The sequence below is a fragment of the Cornus florida genome, unplaced genomic scaffold (assembly GCF_030987335.1).
Source record: "Cornus florida cultivar Cherokee Brave unplaced genomic scaffold, ASM3098733v1 CherokeeBrave_3.0.0_Hap2_Chr04, whole genome shotgun sequence".
NCBI lineage: Eukaryota > Viridiplantae > Streptophyta > Magnoliopsida > Cornales > Cornaceae > Cornus > Cornus florida.
Window position 1 is genome coordinate 83,579,134 of NW_026775574.1, and position 22,897 is coordinate 83,602,030.

Below are 22,897 nucleotides of genomic sequence, written 5' to 3' on the forward strand. Positions count from 1 at the left end.
CAAATGGTTATAGTAGGTGTTGTGAATAATAAGAGTTAACTTTTCAAAAATATCAATGTTTGACTTAGGCCGAATAAGAAGGGACTTCAATAGGTTTTTAAGTTTTTTTAAAAAATAAATAAATAAAATAAAATAAAATTATAATGAATATAGGCAATAAAAACTTCAAGAAGTATCCATAGGCTATTCAATTGGCTCTTCCTACGATAGGAAAGCCACCGGGTTCTATGGAATCGTTCCAAATTTTAACTCGGCGTCATGGATCTGGAGTTGAACCCATTGCCGGAGCCGTAAAACGACACCACCAAAGATTAACACGAGCGATCCATTAGCCCACCACCACCACCACTATCCATAAAGGACAACATCGATGTGGATGAGTATGGACTCGAAGGCTATCAGCAATGGAATGGTGAAGTACTTGTCAACTCACAACTCACATGGTCCGATTCACTAAAGCGAAAAACATTATTTGATTTTAGATTCAAAACAAAGAAGTAATATATATAGCTGCGTGAGAGAGAAAGAGGGAAGGGTTAAGGGTCAATTTCTATTCACTGTATTCATTATTTCTTTTTCTTTTAAATTTTAAACACCTGTTGATATTTTATTGGGCGGCCTAAGGCAAATATTGTTCTTTCAAAAAATACATAAAAATAATAAGTCAACACATTTTTTTTCTCAATAAATATTTAAATCAAAAATTAATTATGAAAAAATTGTTAATTAAAACAAAAATTCAATTATAAAAATCTATCAAAATTTCAAGTGTACCAAAGTTTCTAGTAACTCTCATAATCGTTGATTTAAAATAAATATAAAACCTTTCTGACTTAAAAGATTTCTTTTGAATTTTTACAACTACAAAAATATGGTCAGCTGTGTATTGTTTGAATTATTATTTTTTTTTTTCAATTCAATAAAAAAAAAAAAATAAAGGAATTTGGAAATCAATTGGTAGAAATTTAAATCCTTCGTGGAGATCTAGAGAGATGCAATTCTTAAATTGCTGGTATCCAAAGCATCCAATTTGGAATCGGCTTAGTGCCATTCATACTACATACCCCACTGAAAAGGACATGGTCCTACTCCTCCGACCTAGATTCCAGCTTCCAACAAAGGTAGTCAAAATTCTAACAACCCTTTCTTTCTTCAATCAAGGAACATCCTATAACTTTGGAAAAATGACCAATCCTCAATTCGTCCCACTCCAATCATTCTCATAATCCTCGGGTACCAGAACTAACAAGTACAAGACATTGGGTAAAATATTGGGTGAGTTCGGCACATGTCACATTGTTGATATCGGGTGAGTTTCGTATATAACGTTATTAATATATTCGTTTAATTAAAATACACTATTTTGTTAGTTGAGGAATTTTTTAATATTTAAGTAAGACTCATACTAAATGATGTATTCTTAATCGGAGAAATTATTACATGAGTCCAGGCGACACAATCAACAAATGTGACAGAATGATGTAAATTTTATTTAATTTTGTAGGTGCAAAATTTCGCTCAACCAATAATGGTTGAGAAAAATAAAACAACTCACTCAAAAAACAATAAGAACAGTATATCGAGAAGCGTAGAATTGCTTGATCGCTTTATTGGAGATTTTAGCCTCTATTTATATACAAAAGATTGCAAAATTATGGTAGGACTCGCGTTACTTGCCCTCCAATTCTTTCTATATAAACATTCTTTTCTAATAGGGTTCTTTCCATTGTCGAATTTTCCATACATAGAACTTGCCTTGTACAGAACTTCCTATCTCAGAGTTTTCCTTCTATAGTAAATCCTTCAACTGGTAGGACTGTGCATTCTTGAATAACTGGGCTGAATATATTTTGATCCGGCTGGGCTTGAGTAATAGGTCGGATGTTAAATATTCATGAGCTGGGCTGATGACTTCTTGATTCGGCCTTGATGGAAGTTGGAGAACAAATAACAATGGTCTTGGGCTGTAAATACCCTCAATTTGGGCTTGAGCATGATGGGCCTTTGGAATGTAGATATGGGTAGTGGTGACGTGTGCGCTTTTTATTGGAGGGAGTTTTTTTTCCCTCCACACTTTGCCCCAAATTTCGTTTTTAATTGAGCGACGGCTCCTATTAAAGAGGGAATTGAAACCGATTTTTACTTTGCTTCAGAAACGGTTCGAGGTCTTTCATTATTACTTCGTCATACAAGATTTTGCAAGAGTTATATTTGCCCTTGCTGCACTTCTGCGCTCTTCATTCCATCGCTTTGTCAGGTTAGTCTCGCATCTTTCTCTTCAATCTTTCATTATGAGTACTTCATCTACTCTCGAACGTATAGACCTTGGGGATTCTGAATCCACACCTTCATCTTCCCCCGTTCGCATTAGGGCTCCCCCTCCTAGGGTTTCTACAGATCGCCCTTTGTCGAATCCATTAGGTACTTCCCCTTTTCCAACCGAGACATCTACCTCAGGCTCTGATTATGTTCTTACTCATGAAGAGAAGAAAGCAATCATCTCTATTCGCCGCATCAAGTTCTCTATTGCTTCGGTAATGGAAGAATTTGATATTCCTGAGGGAGTAGAAATTGCAGAATATCCCGAGGGTGCCGATTTTACCTCCGGCGAGGGAATTGAGGAGGATAAGTTGCTTCTTTCGGTGGGGCATCTTAACGCCCTCCGATTCCCTCTTCATCCCTTCTATCATTTAATGTTTAATAAGCTGGATCTTGCCCCCCTTCAGGTAAACCCTAATTTCTTTCGCATCCTTTCGGCACTGTTGGTGCGCCGGAAATTAGAGGCTCTGGATTTGAACCTTGCCGACCTTCTGCTTACTTACAATATATCTAAGCATGGGACCGAGCCTGGTCGCTTCTTTTTTACCTCTCCCCTTCATCAAAGGATATGCACGAACCTTCATTCATCCGAAAAGAAGTGGAAAGAAAGGATGGTTATAGTTAAAGGAAAATGGTTCGTGTCCCAATCAATTACTCTCCCCATCCCGCACAAGTTCGGGAAATTAGGTATAGAATACTTAACCTCCCTTCATACCAAGTGTTCTGGCTGTTTTCCTTGCCAAGTCTTAATGTTTCGTCGTACTTATGAGTTTCTTGGTATTTTTTCAGCTACATTCCCATCTTCCGCGGCAAGGAACAGACTTTCTTTTCTTGAGGAACGAGTCTGGAGTGACCCCTCGCCTATCGAGGACCTGCTAACTTCTTCAAACCTCAAGGATATTGCCTCCAGTGCTGTTGCTGCAGACCTCATGGATCTGTCTCTACCATCCTTTGACAGTTTCCCCATGACTGAGGAGGAGATACGGAGGGCTGAGGCTTTAAAAAAGAAAGCCGAAGACGCCCAACCCTTGGTTGTTATTAGATCAACTGAGGATGAGGTGGAGGTTGAGGAACCACCAATGAAGAAATCTCGCCTCAACCCCTCATCCTCTGGCAAGGGCAAGGTCACTTCTAAGAGCAGAGGGAAAAAGGCTGGAGAGGCCGAACCTGAAGATGAAGTTCGGGCCTTTGTTCTGGCTGAGACTGGGGCTCCTTGGACTCCTTCCTTCACCAGGGCTGATAGGTCAGTCCTGCACTCGGGGGATTCTGTGATTACAGACCCTTCAGCTGCACTGGCGGTGGCTCGAGGAATGTGGCTCCCAAAGGACGAGGAAGCCATCAGCCAAATGGGGTTGGAACAACTACTCCCCTCTGCCCCGGTCCGGGCCATAGAGGTTCGCATTGCTCCTTTCAGAATTATGTTACTCTTGCTCGCTTATGCTTCTACTTATGCTTATATTTGCTCCCCTGTTAAACAGAATCTATACCACACCATGGCCCTCTGCGCCACTGCTGAAGCTCAATCCCTCTCCATCAAGAAGCTGGAAAAGGATCTTGACAATGCAGAGAAGAGAGCCACTACTGCCTCTACCAATCTGAAGATAGCTTCTGAAGCCAAGGACGCGTATAAGAGGCAGTTATCAGCCTCTGAGGCTAAGGTGGATTCTCTTCAGGCCGAAGTTCAACGCCTGACCGAGGCTCTTACTACTTGTTTCAAGGCAGGGAAGCAAATGCAGGGGCGCTACTCCTGTCTGGCACACCTGGCTAGTGCTAAAGCGTTCCGGTCTGGCTATAATCAGGGCTCAGGCCCTAAGACGATGGATCCGGACGCTTTTGACAAGCAGGTGGGGGTGCATTTCCCATACGATGAAGGGCCAGAGGCTTTGGAAGCTGAAATCCGCTTTGTCGAGATGGTGAAGGCACACTTGAAGGGTACTCCTAGCTCCCCTGCTCCTGCGGCTTCAACTCCTCCTACCTCAAGTCCTAATGTAGTGGATGCTTTTGAATCTACTCCCTTCGATCCGAAGAGGAAGTAGAACCATGTATTTTGTTTTTATGAACAGCCTGTTTGGGATAATGAATATAACTTTTTGTTCTAAGCTTACCTGATTTGTTTTTGTTGTATGCTCTTGTTACTGTTCATATTTCTCTGACTGGTAATGTGTTTAAATAATAAACATTGTCTTTATGCTTCAGATTTATGCTATCCGCGAAAATGCAAGGGTGGTGGGAGGAAGGAGATCCTTTTAACATTTTTTAGTTGATATTGCAGGATGATTTAACTGCTAAATGAACCCTTATTGCCTTTTACTTGCCTGCAGTAGACGTATACATACTCTTTCCTTCTTGTGTGTTCCTGATATGGGGTGGATCATGATGAACTTATGATATATCCGCATCCACAGGGTATTAAACACTTGGAGTCCGGAGGAAAGAGTTCTGATCCGGGTACCAGAGGTTTAAAGCGAATGATTCCTCGGCACTGAGTGTGGAGGAATATTGCTGAATAGGACACTTAGGGTCCAAATCTGTCTCGAACACTTAGGATCCGAGGCGAATTCTACATTCCCTAGTGCGGAGCCGGAGAGGAGGTTTTGCCGAGTCGGGCACTTAGGGTCCGAGGCGAGATTTTTGCCGAGCCAGACACCTAGGGTCCGAGGCGAATGAACTACTCCCCGGCACTGAGCCTGAGGGGAGGTTAAATGAATTACTCCCCGGCGCTGAGCTTGAGGGGAGGTTGTGCCGAGCCGGACACTCAAGGTCCGAGGCGAATGAACTACTCCCCGGCGCTGAGCCTGAGGGGAGGTTTAAATGAATCACTCCCCGGCGCTGAGCCTGAAGGGAGGTTATGCCGAGCCGGACACTCAAGGTCCGAGGCGAATGAACTACTCCCCGGCGCTGAGCCTGAGGGGAGGTTAAATGAATTACTCCCCGGCGCTGAGCCTGAGGGGAGGTTGTGCCGAGCCGGACACTCAAGGTCCGAGGCGAATGAACTACTCCCCGGCGCTGAGCCTGAGAGGAGGTTTAAATGAATCACTCCCCGGCGCTGAGCCTGAGGGGAGGTTTGCTTTATATTTTTCCTCAAACCACTTATCATGAGGCCGAGGATTCAAAAATGATAAGAGGCCAAGAAAGCGAGTAACAGTGGTTGTGAAGTTCTCCATTTGTTGACTTTGGAGATCTGCCTACTCCACTGATACTCCCTTCTTGGCAACCAAATGTTGTGGACCACGCATATATGAACCGCATTTCTTTTCTATTTCTATCCGATGTGGGACATAGACTAAATTTGTCAAAAAGGTCGGTGTAAGGAATACCTCTGGTATTGAGCTTGACAGCCTTAAATACCAGTGGGCCCTCCTTACACCGTGATTAACTATTTGAATATTTCCATATATAACAAAATGTGGCACATACTTTTTTGTCGATGTGGGATAGAAAGGTTTAAGCACAGGCCATAAGGCCATAACTCATGTTTTGTTGCTTTTTTCCCTTTGTTTTTTTGTTTTTGTTTTTTGTTGTGAAAAAATCATCAGACGAATGCCATAGTATGGCCCCCCATTTTTATAAAAAGAAACAAAAATAGAGGAAAGTGCTACTGAATATAGAAGCAAAATAAAGAAAAGCTTGGCCGACTGTGGACATACGCAGCTTTATTTGTGAAGAAGTTGTAGCAAAATGGACAAATTTAACTAATGGAAATACCTTTTCAGGTATATTGCGTTCCAAGGACGCGCAATGGGACGTCCGCCAGCGTCGGCCAAACGATATGCTCCCTTCCCCACTACTTCGGTAACCCTGTAGGGTCCGGTCCAATTAGGTTCCAGTTTCTTTACATGAGCTGTCTCCTACTTCAAAACCCAATCGCCTACCACAAAGCTCCTGAATCTGACGCGTTTGTTATAACTGTTATACACCTGCTGTTGGTATGCCGCGAGACAAATTGCTGCTGCATCTCTCCTTTCGTCCACCAGATCAAGGCTATGTTCGAGTTGTTGCTCATTGTTCCCCTCTAGTACCAAGGATGTCCGAAGGGTTGGGATTATGGACTTGGTAGGAATGACAGCTTCGGATCCATATGCCATAGCAAATGGGCTTTCTCCCGTGGGTCGTCTTGGAGTGGTTCGATAGGCCCAGAGCACTTGAGGGAGATTCTCGTACCACTTTGTCTTCAATTTCTCCAATTTTTTCTTCAAGCACCCGAATATCGTGCGATTAGTTATTTCAGCTTGCCCATTGCCCTGTGGATGACTAACTGCAGCCAATTTTTGCAGGATTCCATGTTCGCTAAAGAACTTCCTTGTACTTCTGTTATCGAGGTTCTTACCATTGTCCATTACGATGACTTTTGGTACCCCAAACCGGCAAATAATGTTGCTCCAAATGAAATGCTTTACTTCTTCGTGGGTGACGCTAGAGAAGGCTTCAGCTTCCACCCACTTGGTGAAGTAATCCGTAGCCAGAAGCACATGCTCCTTTTTTTTCATGGTTTTGGGTAATGGTCCTACTATATCAATCCCCCATTGGGCGAACGGCCATGGATTAGCCATGGCGTGCAAACCTTCGGCAGGTTGGTGCTTTATTGGACCATGGCGCTGGCACTTATCACATCTTCTTGAGTATTCCTCGGCATTCCGAGCCAAGTATGGCCAGAAATAACCTTGGGTTAGAATTTTGTGTGCAAGGGATCTTCCTCCGGAGTGGTTTCCATAATCTCCTTCATGAACTTGTTTTAGAATTGTGAGAGCCTCAGTAGGGGTTAAACACTTGAGACAGGGACCAGAGAATGACCTTCGGTACAACTGGTTATTGATAATTGCGTACTTAGCCGCGGTAAGCCTAAGCTTCCTTGCCTCAGCTTTCTGATTCGGGAGAACTCCTTCCTTGAGGTAGGCCTCGATTGGATCAATCCAGCAGGGCTCGCGTGGTACTTCCGGGATCACCATCACCTCTTGCCGGGGATTAATGCTGGGTTCTTCGAGAACATCGATTGGAACAAGCCGAATCAACTCTTCATCTGAAGATGATGCAGCTGCGGCCAATCGATCTGCCTCGACATTTTCATCTCGTGGTACCTGATGGAACTCGATTTGATCGAACTCCCGGATAGCATTCTCTACAGCATCTTTGTACGACTTCATACGTTCCTCCTTGGGAGAATAGTGCCCTGTCACTTGATTGATCACAAGCTGTGAGTCACTAAAAACTTTTAAACACCGTACCTGTAGCTGTTTAGCTAGCCGAAGTCCGGCGAGCAACGCCTCATACTCGGCCTCGTTATTAGTAGATGGGAAATCTAGCAAAATTGACTGTTGCAGCTTGGTACCCTCGGGTGTTGTGATGTCAATCCCGGCCCCTGCCCTTTTTCGGTTGGAAGAGCCATCAACCCGTAACTCCCAGTATGGCTCTTGAAGTGTCGGTTCCTCAGGTTGATCATCGTACTCTAGTAGGAAATCCGCTACTGATTGCCCCTTGTGAGATACCTTCGGTACATAGGTAATGTCAAAAGAGCTAAGTTCAATAGCCCATTTTGTAATTCGACCAGACATGTCTGGTTTAGCTAGGATAGCTCGTATAGGGTGATTTGTGAGTACCACTATGCTGTGAGACTCGAAGTAATGTCGAAGTTTCCTCTTGGCATAAATTAACGCCAGGATTACCTTTTCCGTCTTGCTATACCGTGTCTCGGCATCCGTCATCGTTTTGCTTGTGTAAAAGATTGGGTGCTGAAACTTGCCTCCTTCTTTGATCAACACTGCGCTCGTTGCTACAGCTGATACTGCTAAGTACAGGATGAGAATGTCTCCGGGCGTTGGAGCAGAAAGGATCGGAGGTTTCGTCATGTAGCTTTTCAATTGATTGAGAGCTTCCTGCTACTGAGGTCCCCACATATCTTTGTTTTTGGATCGAATAGCATCAAAGAAAGGTTTATACTTATCAGATAATCGGGATATGAACCGGCTGAGAGCCGCAATTCGGCCGGTTAGAACTTGCACTTCCCTGCGGGTTTTTGGCTCCTGGTTCTGTATGAGTGCCTTTGCTTGAGCTGGGCTTACTTCTATTCCTCTTTTATTTACGACGTGCCCGAGGAACTGTCCTGATGAGACGGCAAAGGAGCACTTGGTGGGGTTCAGCTTCATACTGTACCTTTTGAGAGTATCAAAGACCTCCTGGAGGTGCTTCGGGTGGTCCTCTTTCCGTATACTCTTGACCACCATATCATCGATATAGGCTTCAACTGTGTTCCCCAGCAGATTATTGAAAATTTTATTGACAAGTCGCTGGTAGGTGGCTCCGGCATTCTTTAGGCCGAAGGGCATCACTCTGTAGCAGTAAGTGCCCGTCTCTGTAATGAAAGCGGTTTCTCCTCATCTTCAGGATTCATGGGAATCTGATTGTAGCTGAAGTATGCATCGAGGAATGTGAGCCTCTCATATCCTGTCGTAGCATCCACCATTTGATCAATTTTGGGCAAAGGGAAGCTATCTTTTGGGCAAGCTTTGTTAAGGTTGGTATAATCTACGCATACCCTCCATTTCCCGTTCTTCTTTTGAACGACTACTACGTTTGAGAGCCACTGTGGGTACTGCACCTCTCGAATGAATCCTGCTTGTAATAGCTTATTTACTTCCTCGGCTATTATGCGATTCCATTCAGGTGCGAACCGTCGGTGCCTCTGCTTGACCAGCCTGAATTCTGGGTTAACCCTCAAACTATGGCATGAGACCATAGGATCGATCCCCACCATGTCCGAGTGATCCCAGGCGAAAACATCTGAATTGCCCCGAATAACCCTGATCACTGCTTTCTTCTCTTCGGCTGTGCAAGATGAGCCAATGTAGGTGACCTTCTGAGGGTCTCCGAGGACTACCTCTATAGCTTCAAGGGACTCCTCGGTAGGTGCTTCAGCCTCGGCTTCTTCCTCTGCCTTGAGATACTTGGGCAGAGGATATTGTAATTGCTATTTGATTGCGCCTTTGGGATTCGCCTCTAACTGAGGTGATTTCGACGCCTTTTTTGCTTCATGTAGCGTTAGCATGTAACATTCTTTTGCAGCCACCTGGTCTCCCCAGAGGTCGATGACTTCCTTGCCATCTGGGGATAAACACCTCATTACTTGATGAAGGGTAGAGGGGACTCCGTTCATACGATGGATCCAACCTCTCCCCATAATGAGGTTATAAGATGGATGAATCTCTGTCACGACAAAGTTCTCCTTCAGAGTCCTTTTTGCTGTAGTAACGGATAGATCGATCACCCCAAGCGGATTCACCTTAGTACCATCAAATCCCATTAGGGGGCTGGAAGTTGGCCTGATGGACGATGGTGAAACCCCCAACTGATCAAAAGCTATTTTTGTAATGATGTTGGCGCTACTTCCCGGATCTATCAGCACTCTCCTGATCATATAATTCGCTACCAGGAGGCTGATGACCAAGGGGTCCTCATGCGGGCGCTGGACTCTAGAAAGATCATTGTTACCGAATCCAATGTTGATGCTGCCTGGTGCAACCGTGTTTACCGAAGACAATCTTCGTAACTTATGAGCCTCTCTCAGCCTGGATCTGTACAACTCTTCAGACTCTTCATCATCCTCTGACCTTCCGTGTATAGCATGGATAACCTTTACCTGACCGCCCTCTACCCGTCGAGGGTTAACCTCCCGAGGTTTTACGTGCTCCTTCGTGGCGAGATACTCCACCAACTCTCCTCTCGCTATCATGCTTTCTACCTGTCGCTGTAGGGACCTGTAGTCATTGGTGGTATGCCCATAGTCTCTATGGTAGGCACAATGTTTGCTTTTGTCCCTCTGCTCCAAGGGTTGTTTCATGGGCTGAGGAGTCGCGAACCTCGTCTTATTCTCTTGGAATAGGCGCGCCAAGGTAGTACGGAGAGGGGTAAGCCTGTCCTCTGTCCTTCGCCTCTTCTCAGACGCTTGGGTGACTTGCATGGTGGTATGAGGAACCTTCTGCATCCTTGTGCTCGCAGCTTTCTCTCGAGACTTGTTCTCCACTGTGACGAGGGTAGCGTGCTGTGCACGGTGGGCTACGTTTTCCTCTAACCGAATGTAGATTTGTGCCCTAGCGTTCAAAGTCTGCATATCCGGGGGGGAATATTTGACCAAGGATGTGTGAAACTTGGTTCCCTGGATCATTACCAACTTAAATGTTTCGATTGCCGTGGCAGGGTGGCAATCTGCTATCTCCGAAGCCTCCATGTTAAACCTGGATAAAAAATCTTGCAGAGTTTCTCCCTTCCTTTGCCTTATGGTGAAAAGGCTGGCGATACTTTTCTTCTGCTTCTTATTTCCGCAATACTGGGCTAAGAACATAGTGCACAAGGTCTCATAATCAGGGATAGACTTGTGTAGCCTATTCCTGAACCATTCTAACGCTGCTCCGGTTAAACTGGTAGGAAAAACCTTACACATCCACGGATCGTTATGATCATCCAGTGCCATCTTTTGCGCATAATGATTGAGATGCCGAGAGGGGTCTCCTGCTCCATCGAACTGGGTGAAGGATGGCATAGTGAACTTCTTTGGTCTCTCCACTAGGTACACCTCGTCAGTAAAGGGGGTCTTGACCAAGGAGTTTTTGTGCTCTCTAGCCATCTCAGCTGGTGTCTGAACTCTTAAGAGCTTCTTTTCGTCGAAGGCATCTTGTACGCGTACGCCATCTGGAACGCCATTGGACCATACCGTAAGCCTATGGCTGGACTCGGCCTGTTCGTCCTGTGTGCGATGCGGGAGATTATCCGAAGCAACCGCCTCGGACCTCATCCCTTGCTTTTGCTGAACCTCATTAAGTCGAGCCCCGTTGGGTGGTGTCTCGTTGGCTGGAGGCTCGTGAACCGGAGGTAAATTCCGGGTGGGGGGTGGTGCTGCAGCATCACCTGGTGGCGGTTGTGGCGTTAGCCTGGCCATGGCCGTATGCAGCGTATGAGTCTGCTGCTGAAGCGCAGCTATCTAGGCGACACTCGTATCGTTTGCTTGCCGGAGTGTCTCAAATTGGTGCAAGAACTCTTCTCGCATCTTTTGCATCAATTCTATCTGTTGATTCATTGCTGACTCTCCGTTTGACATTCCAGACACGACTAAGGATTTGATTTGAAGAACAAGTGGGAGTATATTTTTATACGTTTCCCACAGACGGCGCCAAAGTGTAGATGCAAAATTTTGCTCAACCAATAATGATTGAGAAAAATAAAACAACTCACTCAAAAAACAATAAGAACAGTATATCGAGAAGCGTAGAATTGCTTGATCGCTTTATTGGAGGTCTTAGCCTCTATTTATATACAAAAGATTGCAAAATTATGGTAGGACTCGCGTTGCTTGCCCTCCAATTCTTTCTATATAAACATTCTTTTCTAATAGGGTTCTTTCCATTGTCGAATTTTCCATACATAGAACTTGCCTTGTACAGAACTTCCTATCTCAGAGTTTTCCTTCTATAGTAAATCCTTCAACTGGTAGGACTTGTGCATTCTTGAATAACTGGGCTGAATATATTTTGATCCGGCTGGGCTTGAGTAACAGGCCGGATGTTAAATATTCATGAGCTGGGCTGATGACTTCTTGATTCGGCCTTGATGGAAGTTGGAGGACAAATAACAATGGTCTTGGGCTGTAAATACTCTCAATTTGAGCTTGAGCATGATGGGCCTTTGGAATGTAGATATGGGTAGTGGTGACGTGTGCGCTTTTTATTGGAGGGAGTTTTTTTTCCCTCCACAAATTTGTTAATGTGTCAAATGTTAGTTAATGTGCAAAACAAGGTCGGGAGGGTACAATGCAAAGAGAAAAGAAACAAATTTCAGTGCTAGAATTAATGTCCCCCGGGCCCCACTGACTGTCGGCAATTTTAGATAACTACAATTTGCAATTAACAGAGTGTTAAAAGAGTTCTGTGGGCAATTTTAGACTTAACCAATCGCAATTAAAGGAGTTTTAAAAGATTTCCGACTGTAGGAGCTCGGTTTAATCAATTACTGTAAATAACAGTTCAGGTTCCATAGCGTTCAAATTCGATTTACACATTGTTTGTTAAACTCGAATTCAGATTAATTTTCCTTTTCTAACATTACTTGCTTTGATTATTGTGCATGAGAAAGTAATAAATAAAAGGATAGATTTCACTTACCTCCTCTCAAATTTGTCAATATCTCACATAGACTTCATATGCATTTTATAGTTCCACTCACTTCGCTTGAAATTCTGATTTATGTGACGGATTCCTCCTGTCGTTAGACACATGATGGAGACAGATAAAATCGACTGATGTTGTAGAAAATGAAGACAAGGTTAGCTCTGCCCTTCTAATGCATGGTAAAACGGTAAAATAATACACTATTGTTATCAAGTTGGAGTTGTTTTTTATAATAAAAAAAAATAATAATAAGTAGAATTATGAAACATAGAGAGATTTACGTAAAAATATTGACAAGAGGAAAATGAAATTTATCCTAAATAAAAATTAAAAAGTAATAAAAACCTTAGCACCATAAGGGACTTTAGAGACCGTTAACTTTTTATGACAAATAAATTGAAGGATAAAAGTAAGAGTAAGGGGTAAGAATGCCTTTCACTTTCCATGGCAAATGAATTTAAGAAGTGGAGTGTGTGAGTCATTTTATTTTTTCAAAATGTTATCTCTTCGGATCAAGAGAAATGAATTGAAGGTTTGCAATTGTGCAATTGTTCAACCTCTTTCCTTAATTTTTAAAAAGTTGTATTTATTGCGAAAGTCAACAATTGATAAGGAGAGTATACTTACACATGTCCTGTGAGTAATCAGTTAGCCCGATTCTTGCAATGGCAACCCTCTTGATTCAGTTCTCAACTCGATTATACATTATAATATGAATATAGTGGCTAGAATGCTTGCCTTCGAAAGAATTGCCAATGTTTGACTGAGTACACACATGCCACATGAGAAGTATCCTCTCAAAAAAGTTCTATTTATTGCAAAAGTCGACAATCGACTCTATTGATAAGAAAAGTATACTTACAAATATTTTGTGAGTTATCGGTTACCCGGACACTTGCAATGACAACCCTCTTGATTTAGTTGTCAACTCGATTATCTAAGTATAATATTATAGACTTTATAGTACGAATGTAAGACCTATCTCATCCATGGTTAGAGAATTGTCAAATATCGGCAAGTCTTTAGAAGACAAGCATCCTAATCACTACATTACGGAGTTGAACAGGAAGAAAAAATCTTACAATTGGGTTTACTATAATTTTAAAGAATTATTATACTAAACTTCTGTGTTTTTTTTCGTGAGCAAGTATTAATTATATTAACTAAGTAAATTATACATCATTACTGTCAAGAAAAAAAAAAAAAAAAAAAAAAAAAAAAAAAAAAAAAAAAAAACATATTTGACCCGTATTAAATTTTTTTCTAATTTACTTTTCTTTTTCTTTTTTTTCACTTTTCACATTATACAAAGTATAAAATTTTTATACCAAAATCTATTATTATTTATTAATATAGTAAAATAATATATAATTATCAAACCTTTTCAATAAAGATAAAGAGTTAAAATTTATTGGTGGTTATCAATTTCTTTATATTATGTCGATGCAAAATCAATTTTGTTGCACCACGTAAATGTTGTTGGCACTGCCAAAAAACTTTCTGCTCAGCAATTTTCATTTTTTATTTTTGATCCTTACAGTGCACAATAAAAAATAAATAAATAAAAAAATCAGATGTATTGGAGAGATAAAAACCAACTGTAAGGATTAATAATTGCAATTTTCTATTAATAATTGCAAAAACTGAGCTGTGAAGGTTAACATAATACTGTAATTGCAAAACTGAGCTGTGACAGTTAATTTTCGGACATGTGAGATTCCGTTGTCTCTTATATAAAGCTGAGTCAAAGTGAATCTATGCGAATCTCACTCTTTTCCAACCCTAACCCTTGATACCATATAGGTATATCGTACACATATGCATGTATATAAATATTTTATTTTAGGTGTGATGCTTTTATGAGGTGAGAGAGAGCGATAAACCAAATGTGAAAGAGAATCTGCCAACCAATCAAGAATCTCACGATTCTCTCAGAAACTGCAAAATAAATAAATATATATATATATATATATATATATATATTTATATATATACCAAATATATATATACCAATTTGCTTGGAACAACTTTGAACTCCATTTTGATCCACTGAATTTCAATCCATTTCGATTCAACACCTTCCATACATTCATTCAATTTCAAAGTTTGTAAGTACTTTATGATATTTCGTTTTTGTTCTCACTCACTGTGAAGATTGGCTCGCAGGTCTCATTGAGCACAAGGTCTCCACGTGAGCAAAACATGTCCCTTTCTTCATAGGTGCTCAATCTGTCTCACAACCTACACTCTCTTTACCCACCACCACCACCACCACCAAATATTTTCTATATATACATATATAAAGACAGTGTATTAGATTATCTCATCATACCCACCATTCTCATTCACACAATTCATCGAACAGCAACAAAGCAACCAAAACTATAGCTGTTTTGGTTGTGTTTTGATTGAGTTCAACAATTATTTGTTGTTGAATTCGATAGCTTTGTTGTTCCAGCTTTGATTCATGGAACGGGCTCGGCGGCTGGCGAACCGGGCGATTCTCAGGCGCCTGGTTTCCGAGTCTAAGCAGCACCGAGCCAATGAATCATTGACCACCTCTTCGTCGCCAGTACTTTATTCGCCTTCGAGGTATGTTTCATCATTGACTCCATATGTTTTTCATGGAAAGGGTAGTAGATCAGATGCGTTACTAGGGAGGAATGTGTCACACAATGCTGGTTTTGGTGTTGGGTCTCAAGTTCGATCCATTTCGGTCGAAGCTCTGAGAGAAAGTGACACTTTTGCTCGCCGACATAACTCAGTAACCCCTGGAGAACAAACTACAATGGCTGAATTTTGTGGGTTCTCGAGTCTAGATTCATTAATAGATGCTACTGTACCTAAATCGATTCGTCTTGAATCGATGAAGTTTGCCAAGTTTGATGAGGGGTTAACAGAGAGTCAAATGATTGAGCACATGAAAAAGTTAGCTTCTATGAATAAGGTTAATAAGTCATTCATTGGGATGGGATATTATAACACCTACGTTCCTCCTGTCATTTTGAGGAATATTATGGAAAATCCGGGTTGGTATACACAGTACACTCCGTACCAGGCTGAGATTGCACAGGGACGTCTCGAGTCCCTGCTCAATTATCAGACCATGATTTCAGATCTTACTGCCTTACCCATGTCGAATGCATCCTTACTTGATGAAGGAACTGCTGCTGCTGAGGCAATGGCAATGTGTAATAATATTCAGAAGGGAAAGAAGAAAACTTTTGTAATTGCCAGTAACTGCCACCCACAGACGATAGATGTATGTAAGACGAGGGCTGATGGTTTTGATATTAAAGTAGTCATTGCTGATCTCAAAGATTTCGATTATAAATCAGGTGATGTTTGTGGGGTTTTGGTTCAGTATCCAGGAACAGAGGGTGAGGTTTTGGATTATGGGGAGTTCATAAAGAGTGCTCATGCTAATGGGGTAAAGGTTGTTTTGGCAAGTGATCTCTTGGCTTTGACAATGTTGAAGCCTCCTGGTGAATTCGGGGCAGATATTGTTGTTGGCTCAGCTCAGAGGTTTGGGGTTCCAATGGGTTATGGGGGTCCTCATGCAGCGTTCCTGGCCACATCCCAAGAGTACAAGAGGATGATGCCGGGAAGAATTATTGGTGTCAGTGTTGATTCTTCAGGAAAGCCTGCCCTACGTATGGCAATGCAAACCAGGGAGCAACATATCCGAAGGGACAAGGCTACAAGCAACATTTGCACTGCTCAGGTATAGACTATCCTATTTCATCAATATGTTGCTTGAGAATCATTAAACATGACCTAGCAAAATTGAGGCTGGTTGGTATCATTTTACTGCTTTTCTATACAGTGTAGCATATTGAGATCTTCAAAAAGTAAAGAAACATGAAACAATTCCCTCTCAGTTCATATTTCTTGCACTAACATCTACACTATCTGTCAGCCTAAAAGGTGGAAACCTCAAATAGGTGTCATAGATTTTGCTATACCAAATAACTTTGGAGTTTTTGGTTTAAAATATAAACGAAAATGAATTTTAAAAGTAGAAATGGATCCTCTTTGCTTGACATCACCTATGGGAGTCACTTACTTTCGGCTATCCGACATGTAGAATTTCCTGGCAGTAACTTGGTATATGTTCTGAATCTAGTTATAGTCCTTGCATGTATCTAGTTTGTTGGCTTCTCTTTGGTTTAGTGAGTATCTTGTCTTGTTATGCAGGCGTTGCTTGCGAACATGGCTGCAATGTATGCTGTTTACCATGGACCAGAAGGCCTTAAAATTATTGCTCAACGGGTCCATGGTCTTGCTGGGAATTTTGCTGCTGGACTAAAGAAACTGGGAACAGTGGAAGTGCAGGGGCTTCCATTCTTTGACACAGTGAAGGTCAAGTGTTCTGATGCAAAGGCAATTGCTGATGCCGCTTACGAAAGTGGGATCAATTTGCGGATTGTTGACCAGAACACCGTAAGTGCTAGTTGTGTGATTTGTAATCTTTGACACGTTATGAGATAACTGGATTTTGGTCACATTTCAGATTACTGTTTCTTTTGATGAAACAACAACACTAGAAGATGTGGATAAGCTTTTAAAAGTCTTCGCATGCGGCAAGTCTGTGAGTATCACTAAATTGATCTCCATGCAGCTGATTTTTGTAAACACTTACTTTTCTGAGAGCAAATATGTAAACTTTTGCATACCATTAGGTGACGTTCACTGCCGCATCTCTTGCACCAGAGGTCCAGAATGCAATCCCTCCTGGGCTTACAAGGCAGAGCCCATATCTAACTCATCCAATCTTTAACTCGTAGGGCCCTTCCATTGAACTTCAATTACCAATAGGTTATAGCTTTCAAGCCAAAAATATGAGTTCGATTTGCTTTTTTAGGTACCATACGGAGCACGAACTACTTCGATACATTCATAAATTACAATCAAAAGATCTCTCATTATGCCACAGCATGATTCCCCTGGGATCTTGTACAATGAAGTTGAATGCAACAACAGAGATGATGCCCGTGACATGGCCTAGCTTTGCAGACATCCACCCTTTTGCCCCTAGCAAACAGGCTCAGGGTTATCAGGTAGCCACGAATATTCCTTTGCTTGGAACATCTAATTCTATATTGTTTTCTCATGTGTACCCAGCAACAGCTTGCCTTGAGATATATTTTGAAGAACTGTAATTTTTTTAATTCCAGGAAATGTTTAAAGATTTGGGTGAACTGTTGTGTACCATCACTGGATTTGACTCTTTCTCTTTGCAACCAAATGCTGGTGCTGCTGGCGAGTATGCTGGGTTGATGGTCATCCGTGCATATCATATGGTATGATGATATCAAAACATCTATCAACTTATTTGTTTTCTTCTGGGCAACAGAATTGTAAAAGCCTATCAAAATGCACGTGATGCATCCTTCACATGCTCATTTCAGTCCACACAACAACCACCAAGCCTTTTCCCAATTATTTGGGGTTGGCTACGTGAATCCTATGTTTCCATTCCACTCTATTTAAGGCCATAGCCTCAGTCACGGGCTCATTTCAGTATGAAGCTTAAAATTACCTCTCATGATGAAGCTTTTAAGCCTAATTTTTTTTATGATTATACGTCACTAGTGCCATGTGTTCATGAGGTGGTTTGTATCAATTTTTTTTTTTTACGTGAACTTGACTCTTGGGTTCACATTTAGAATTTTTAATTAAATATTGCATGGATTCAACCCACCCATTTTATATAATACATCAGTTCCATACAACTGTTATGGGATTGAGATCCTCAAAATATATAATGATACAACATTCCTAGTTTATCAAAGATGAGGAGCCTCTCTCAACGAAGCCCATATTTCACACGTCCAGAGTTCCTCAAAGATCACCACATGTCACTCAATTTGTACAAAATTTTCTTTAAATTGAATTGTATAAAACATTTTCTCAAACTGACTACGCCAATCTACCCATTGAATTAACCTATAGGCAAGAGGAGACCATCACCGCAATGTATGCATCATACCAGTCTCTGCACATGGGACAAATCCTGCAAGTGCTGCTATGTGTGGTATGAAAATTGTTGCTGTGGGAACTGATGCCAAAGGAAACATCAATATTGAAGAGTTAAAGAAGGCTGCTGAAGCAAATAAGGAGAACCTGTCTGCTCTTATGGTATATATATCGCATTGTAGGCTAGGAATTATTTTTTTATTGCTTTTACCAAGTGACGATTGATTTTGGTTTTAAATTTCAGGTTACCTATCCTTCAACTCACGGAGTTTATGAAGAAGGCATCGATGAGATATGTAAGATAATCCATGATAATGGAGGTCAGGTATACATGGATGGAGCCAATATGAATGCGCAGGTATTTATCCCTTTATCTTCTTATAGACCTTGTAACTTTTCTTTAATATAATTCTCTATCAAATTTAATAGACACCCCAAATTTCATCGTTTTTATGTGCTTGTGAACTCACATGTACATAAATGTGTATTATTTTTCTTCTTTTTCTTTGATTTCTTTGGATGGGTGGGAGAGGTAAGGTAGTTAGAATTAATTCGTTGCTAGATTAATCTGTTCAAATTTGGGAAGGGTATAATTGGTTAGCTTCACCTTCAGAAGAAAAGAAAAAAAGTTATAATTGATACTTGACACCTATATTTTTGCGTGCCTTTGTCATCATGGCTATATCACCTTGAGCACCTCACCAATTAAACTGACCAATTTAACTATCCAAACAAAGCAATGCTCAAATAAATGGGTTGTTATTCCATGGATTTTTACTCCTCTCATTTTCAAACCTTACATCATTCTTCCTGATGCCCCTAAATGTCACGAAGGAGTTTGGAGACATATATATTCCAAAAGTTATAGAAACAGTTTTCAAGGGATGAAATCATGTTCGGTGAACATTTTCAGAAGATGTGGTATAGTAGTTTTCCATCTCGTTCAGTGTCCAGTTTTCTTCGCTGATGATAAAGAATTTGTCACCATGGGTTAAATATTCTTCATTTAATTTTTAAATTTAAAATCTATCTTTGCCATTAACTTGAAAAATAAATAAAAATAAAAGTATTGTGCATTATGCGGTGGTTTAAAGTTTTTTTTCCCCCAGGTGGAAGTGGTGGTTTAAAGTTGATCACATTGCCTTTACAGTTTTTCATTTCGATGGCGCTTTAGCTTGCAATTTTTGCTTTTGTTCATTTGATTAGATTTATCTCTTTAAGTTTGGGTCCAAATGCAGTAGACAATCTATGTCTTATTCGTGCTATGGCTGATGCACTTTTTAAATTTTTATTTTATTTTATTTTTAACCCATTTGGTTTACAGCTTGGATTTTAATGTCTAGGTTCAATGCAAAATTTCATTTCAGCAGAGATAATTCATCTCTTTCTTCTAAATACTGCATTTTGTGTTCTGTTGGTGGTATCTCACTTTGGATATAATTATGAAAAAAATTTGTCCTTACAGGTGGGTCTGACGAGCCCAGGCTGGATTGGTGCTGATGTTTGCCATCTCAATCTCCATAAAACATTCTGCATTCCGCACGGTGGAGGAGGTCCTGGCATGGGTCCTATTGGTGTGAAGAAACACTTGGCACCATATCTTCCATCACATCCCGTGGTATGCATCCATTTGCTGCCAATTGTTTTTGTAGTAGCTTGTTAAAACTTCTTTTGCCATTCCTAATGAGGATTGCAGTTACTCTCGTATATCATAACTGTTTCTCTGGAAGTTTTGTTGACTTGGAATTGGTTTTATTAGTGTTCTTGTTCTTCATTCTTATATTGAAAACCAGAATGCACTTAAGTTCCCTTGTTTCCTTTCCCTTTTCTCCAATGCAAATTTTCCCCCACATTGTTAATTTGGATTAGTTATTTGAAAATTTGAAAATTGCATCCACATTGTCTTACTTCTAGATTTGTTTTCTGCTAGAAAGTTTTCCTCAATTTTTACCTAACAAATATACGCTTAAAGTAATAGATTATATTAATACCACTATCGATTGACTTTTCTTTATTGGCTGATATTACAAACAAGAAAAAAGGGTAAAAATCTTGACTTACTGTTATGCAGTTGTTCATTGCATAAGTTTTTGAACCTTAAACAGGTATGTACATGTGAAAGCAATAGATTAATTTCCAGGAAAAAAAATGCAATAGATTCTGTTGTGTTTTTAATTTCACTGATTGTTCTATTATTTTGATGCTTCTAGATATGAATGTGCTGCTTTCAAATTTAACATATTCTTCTTCTTCTTTTCTTGTCTGTTCTTTTTTTATTTTTTATAAACTGAAGGTACCCACAGGAGGTATACCAGCCCCTGACAAGTTTAATCCACTTGGTACCATTTCTGCTGCACCATGGGGCTCTGCACTTATTTTGCCAATTTCATATACCTACATTGCCATGATGGGGTCTAAGGGACTCACAGAAGCATCAAAGATAGCTATCTTGAATGCAAACTATATGGCGAAACGTTTGGAGGTACCTGCAAAATTCCTTACTATCTTGCATTTTAATCAGATGGTTGCCATGCAGTAGTTGTATTGCAGGGCATACTTAATTTTCCTTCTCAATCAGAAATCTTACCTGAGCCAAAATTGAGTTTTTTAGCTATTTGACACAAGGCCACTCCACACCCAAAGGACTATTCAATTGTGAGTTCACTGCACTCATTTAAGAAACACAGGACCACCCAATAGCCAATAGACACCCGATGTAGGACTCAAGACACCTGTTACATATTGCACCAATTTACAGCATATTATAGAACATTTTGTATTTTTTTCCCACTATTAATCTCTTTTGCTTTCATCAACAGAAACACTACCCCATTCTTTTTCGTGGTGTGAATGGAACAGTTGCCCATGAATTCATTGTTGATTTAAGGGGCTTCAAGGTAGTTCTTACTAAACATTCAACTTAATTTTAATCGCCATCTATTAGTTTTTAGTTATGGGACTAATTGTGAACCACTATCATTGTAGAATACTGCTGGAATAGAGCCTGAGGATGTGGCGAAACGTCTTATGGACTATGGATTTCATGGACCAACAATGTCCTGGCCAGTTCCAGGCACACTCATGATTGAACCCACTGAAAGTGAAAGCAAGGTATACTCCAGAATGGAGGGTTTTTTCCCCTTTCACAGTTTTCCCCAGAATCATGGGCTTATTGTAGTTATTCTTTTTGCAGGCAGAGTTGGACAGGTTTTGTGATGCTCTTATCTCCATTAGAGAAGAAATTGCACAGATTGAGAAAGGAAAAGCTGATATGAACAACAATGTTCTTAAGGTAGAGTGACTTGTTCTTCAACCCTGTTGTTGCATTTACTTGATTGTTATACTTAAGTGCTTATAATTGCACGCTGTTAAAATTGTCATTCTTGAGTTCTTTTTGGATGCATCTCGACATTTGCAACTGTAGTTCACTTTATGGATTGAGAACTGTAATTGCAGGGAGCTCCTCATCCACCATCACTGTTAATGGCTGATGCATGGACAAAACCGTACTCTCGGGAATATGCAGCCTTCCCTGCTTCCTGGCTCCGATCATCCAAGTTCTGGCCCACCACAGGTGTTTATTGTTATTGGATCATCAATTTCTTCCGAAACTATTGTTATTATCCCTCTATCAACTTTTCAGGTTTTTTTTTTAAATAAATAAATAATTTTGATGAGTTCCCCTTTTGGTTTCTTCTTGTACATGAGTTCCCTGCATTTGGAGATCCTTGAAACCTAGACACAGGCACTGGGACAAAACCTTTCCTTTTCTAAAATGAAATTACTTGGGACCCCAAGTCACGACAATATTTTCACTGAGTGCTTTCTGATTCAAACACACATGATTTGGTTCTACCAAGTTTTATTTCCTTGCCCTCCACTCAAAATTTCTGATAGTACCAAATACATCAGTATAAGCTCTAGCTAAAATTTGCTACCCAGCTTCCTCCAAAAATTTTCTTTCTATGTTTTGATTTCTGAATTATGTCCCTTTTGCTTTTGCATGTGAATATTTGGTCCCTACTTATATTAATAACAACGAAACTTTGTGGGTTGTTATATCAGGACGTGTTGACAATGTCTATGGTGACCGCAACCTCATCTGCACCCTTCTCCCAGCATCGCAGGTTGCTGAAGAACAAGCTGCAGCAGCTACTGCTTAAGCGTTTCAGCTTTGCACCATACACCGCAAGGTCCCTTCACTGACATGAAAGCATTTCCTCTCTTCTTCCTCTTGTGTATAAACAATTCATATGCATACGCTTCTTTTCAGCTGTTGACTTGATTTTCAAAATCTGCTCTGATTGCTGCTCAAGTGTTTAATTGTCAGTGCTGCTTGATTTATTTTTTTCTGGATATTAATTGATGGCAATAGCAGCCATATCCTTCTTAGATGGGTGAGAAACCCCATTCAGTCTTTATTCTAATTCAAACTTCAATTATTCTTT

General features: G+C 40.8%; 1 protein-coding gene across 1 annotated transcript; it reads left to right on the forward strand.

Annotated features, from left to right (window-relative positions):
* The first annotated feature begins 14,628 nt into the window (after positions 1-14,628).
* LOC132303699 (glycine dehydrogenase (decarboxylating), mitochondrial-like) lies at positions 14,629-22,764 on the forward strand. The gene is made up of 15 exons (XM_059801075.1): positions 14,629-16,194; positions 16,668-16,913; positions 16,984-17,061; positions 17,153-17,253; positions 17,335-17,530; positions 17,648-17,773; positions 18,426-18,611; positions 18,694-18,807; positions 19,915-20,067; positions 20,743-20,931; positions 21,269-21,346; positions 21,435-21,560; positions 21,643-21,741; positions 21,906-22,023; positions 22,515-22,764. Exons 1-15 carry the CDS (start codon positions 14,938-14,940, stop codon positions 22,610-22,612), a joined length of 3,165 nt encoding a protein of 1,054 aa, XP_059657058.1. The 5' UTR covers positions 14,629-14,937; the 3' UTR covers positions 22,613-22,764.
* Positions 22,765-22,897: the final 133 nt, after the last annotated feature.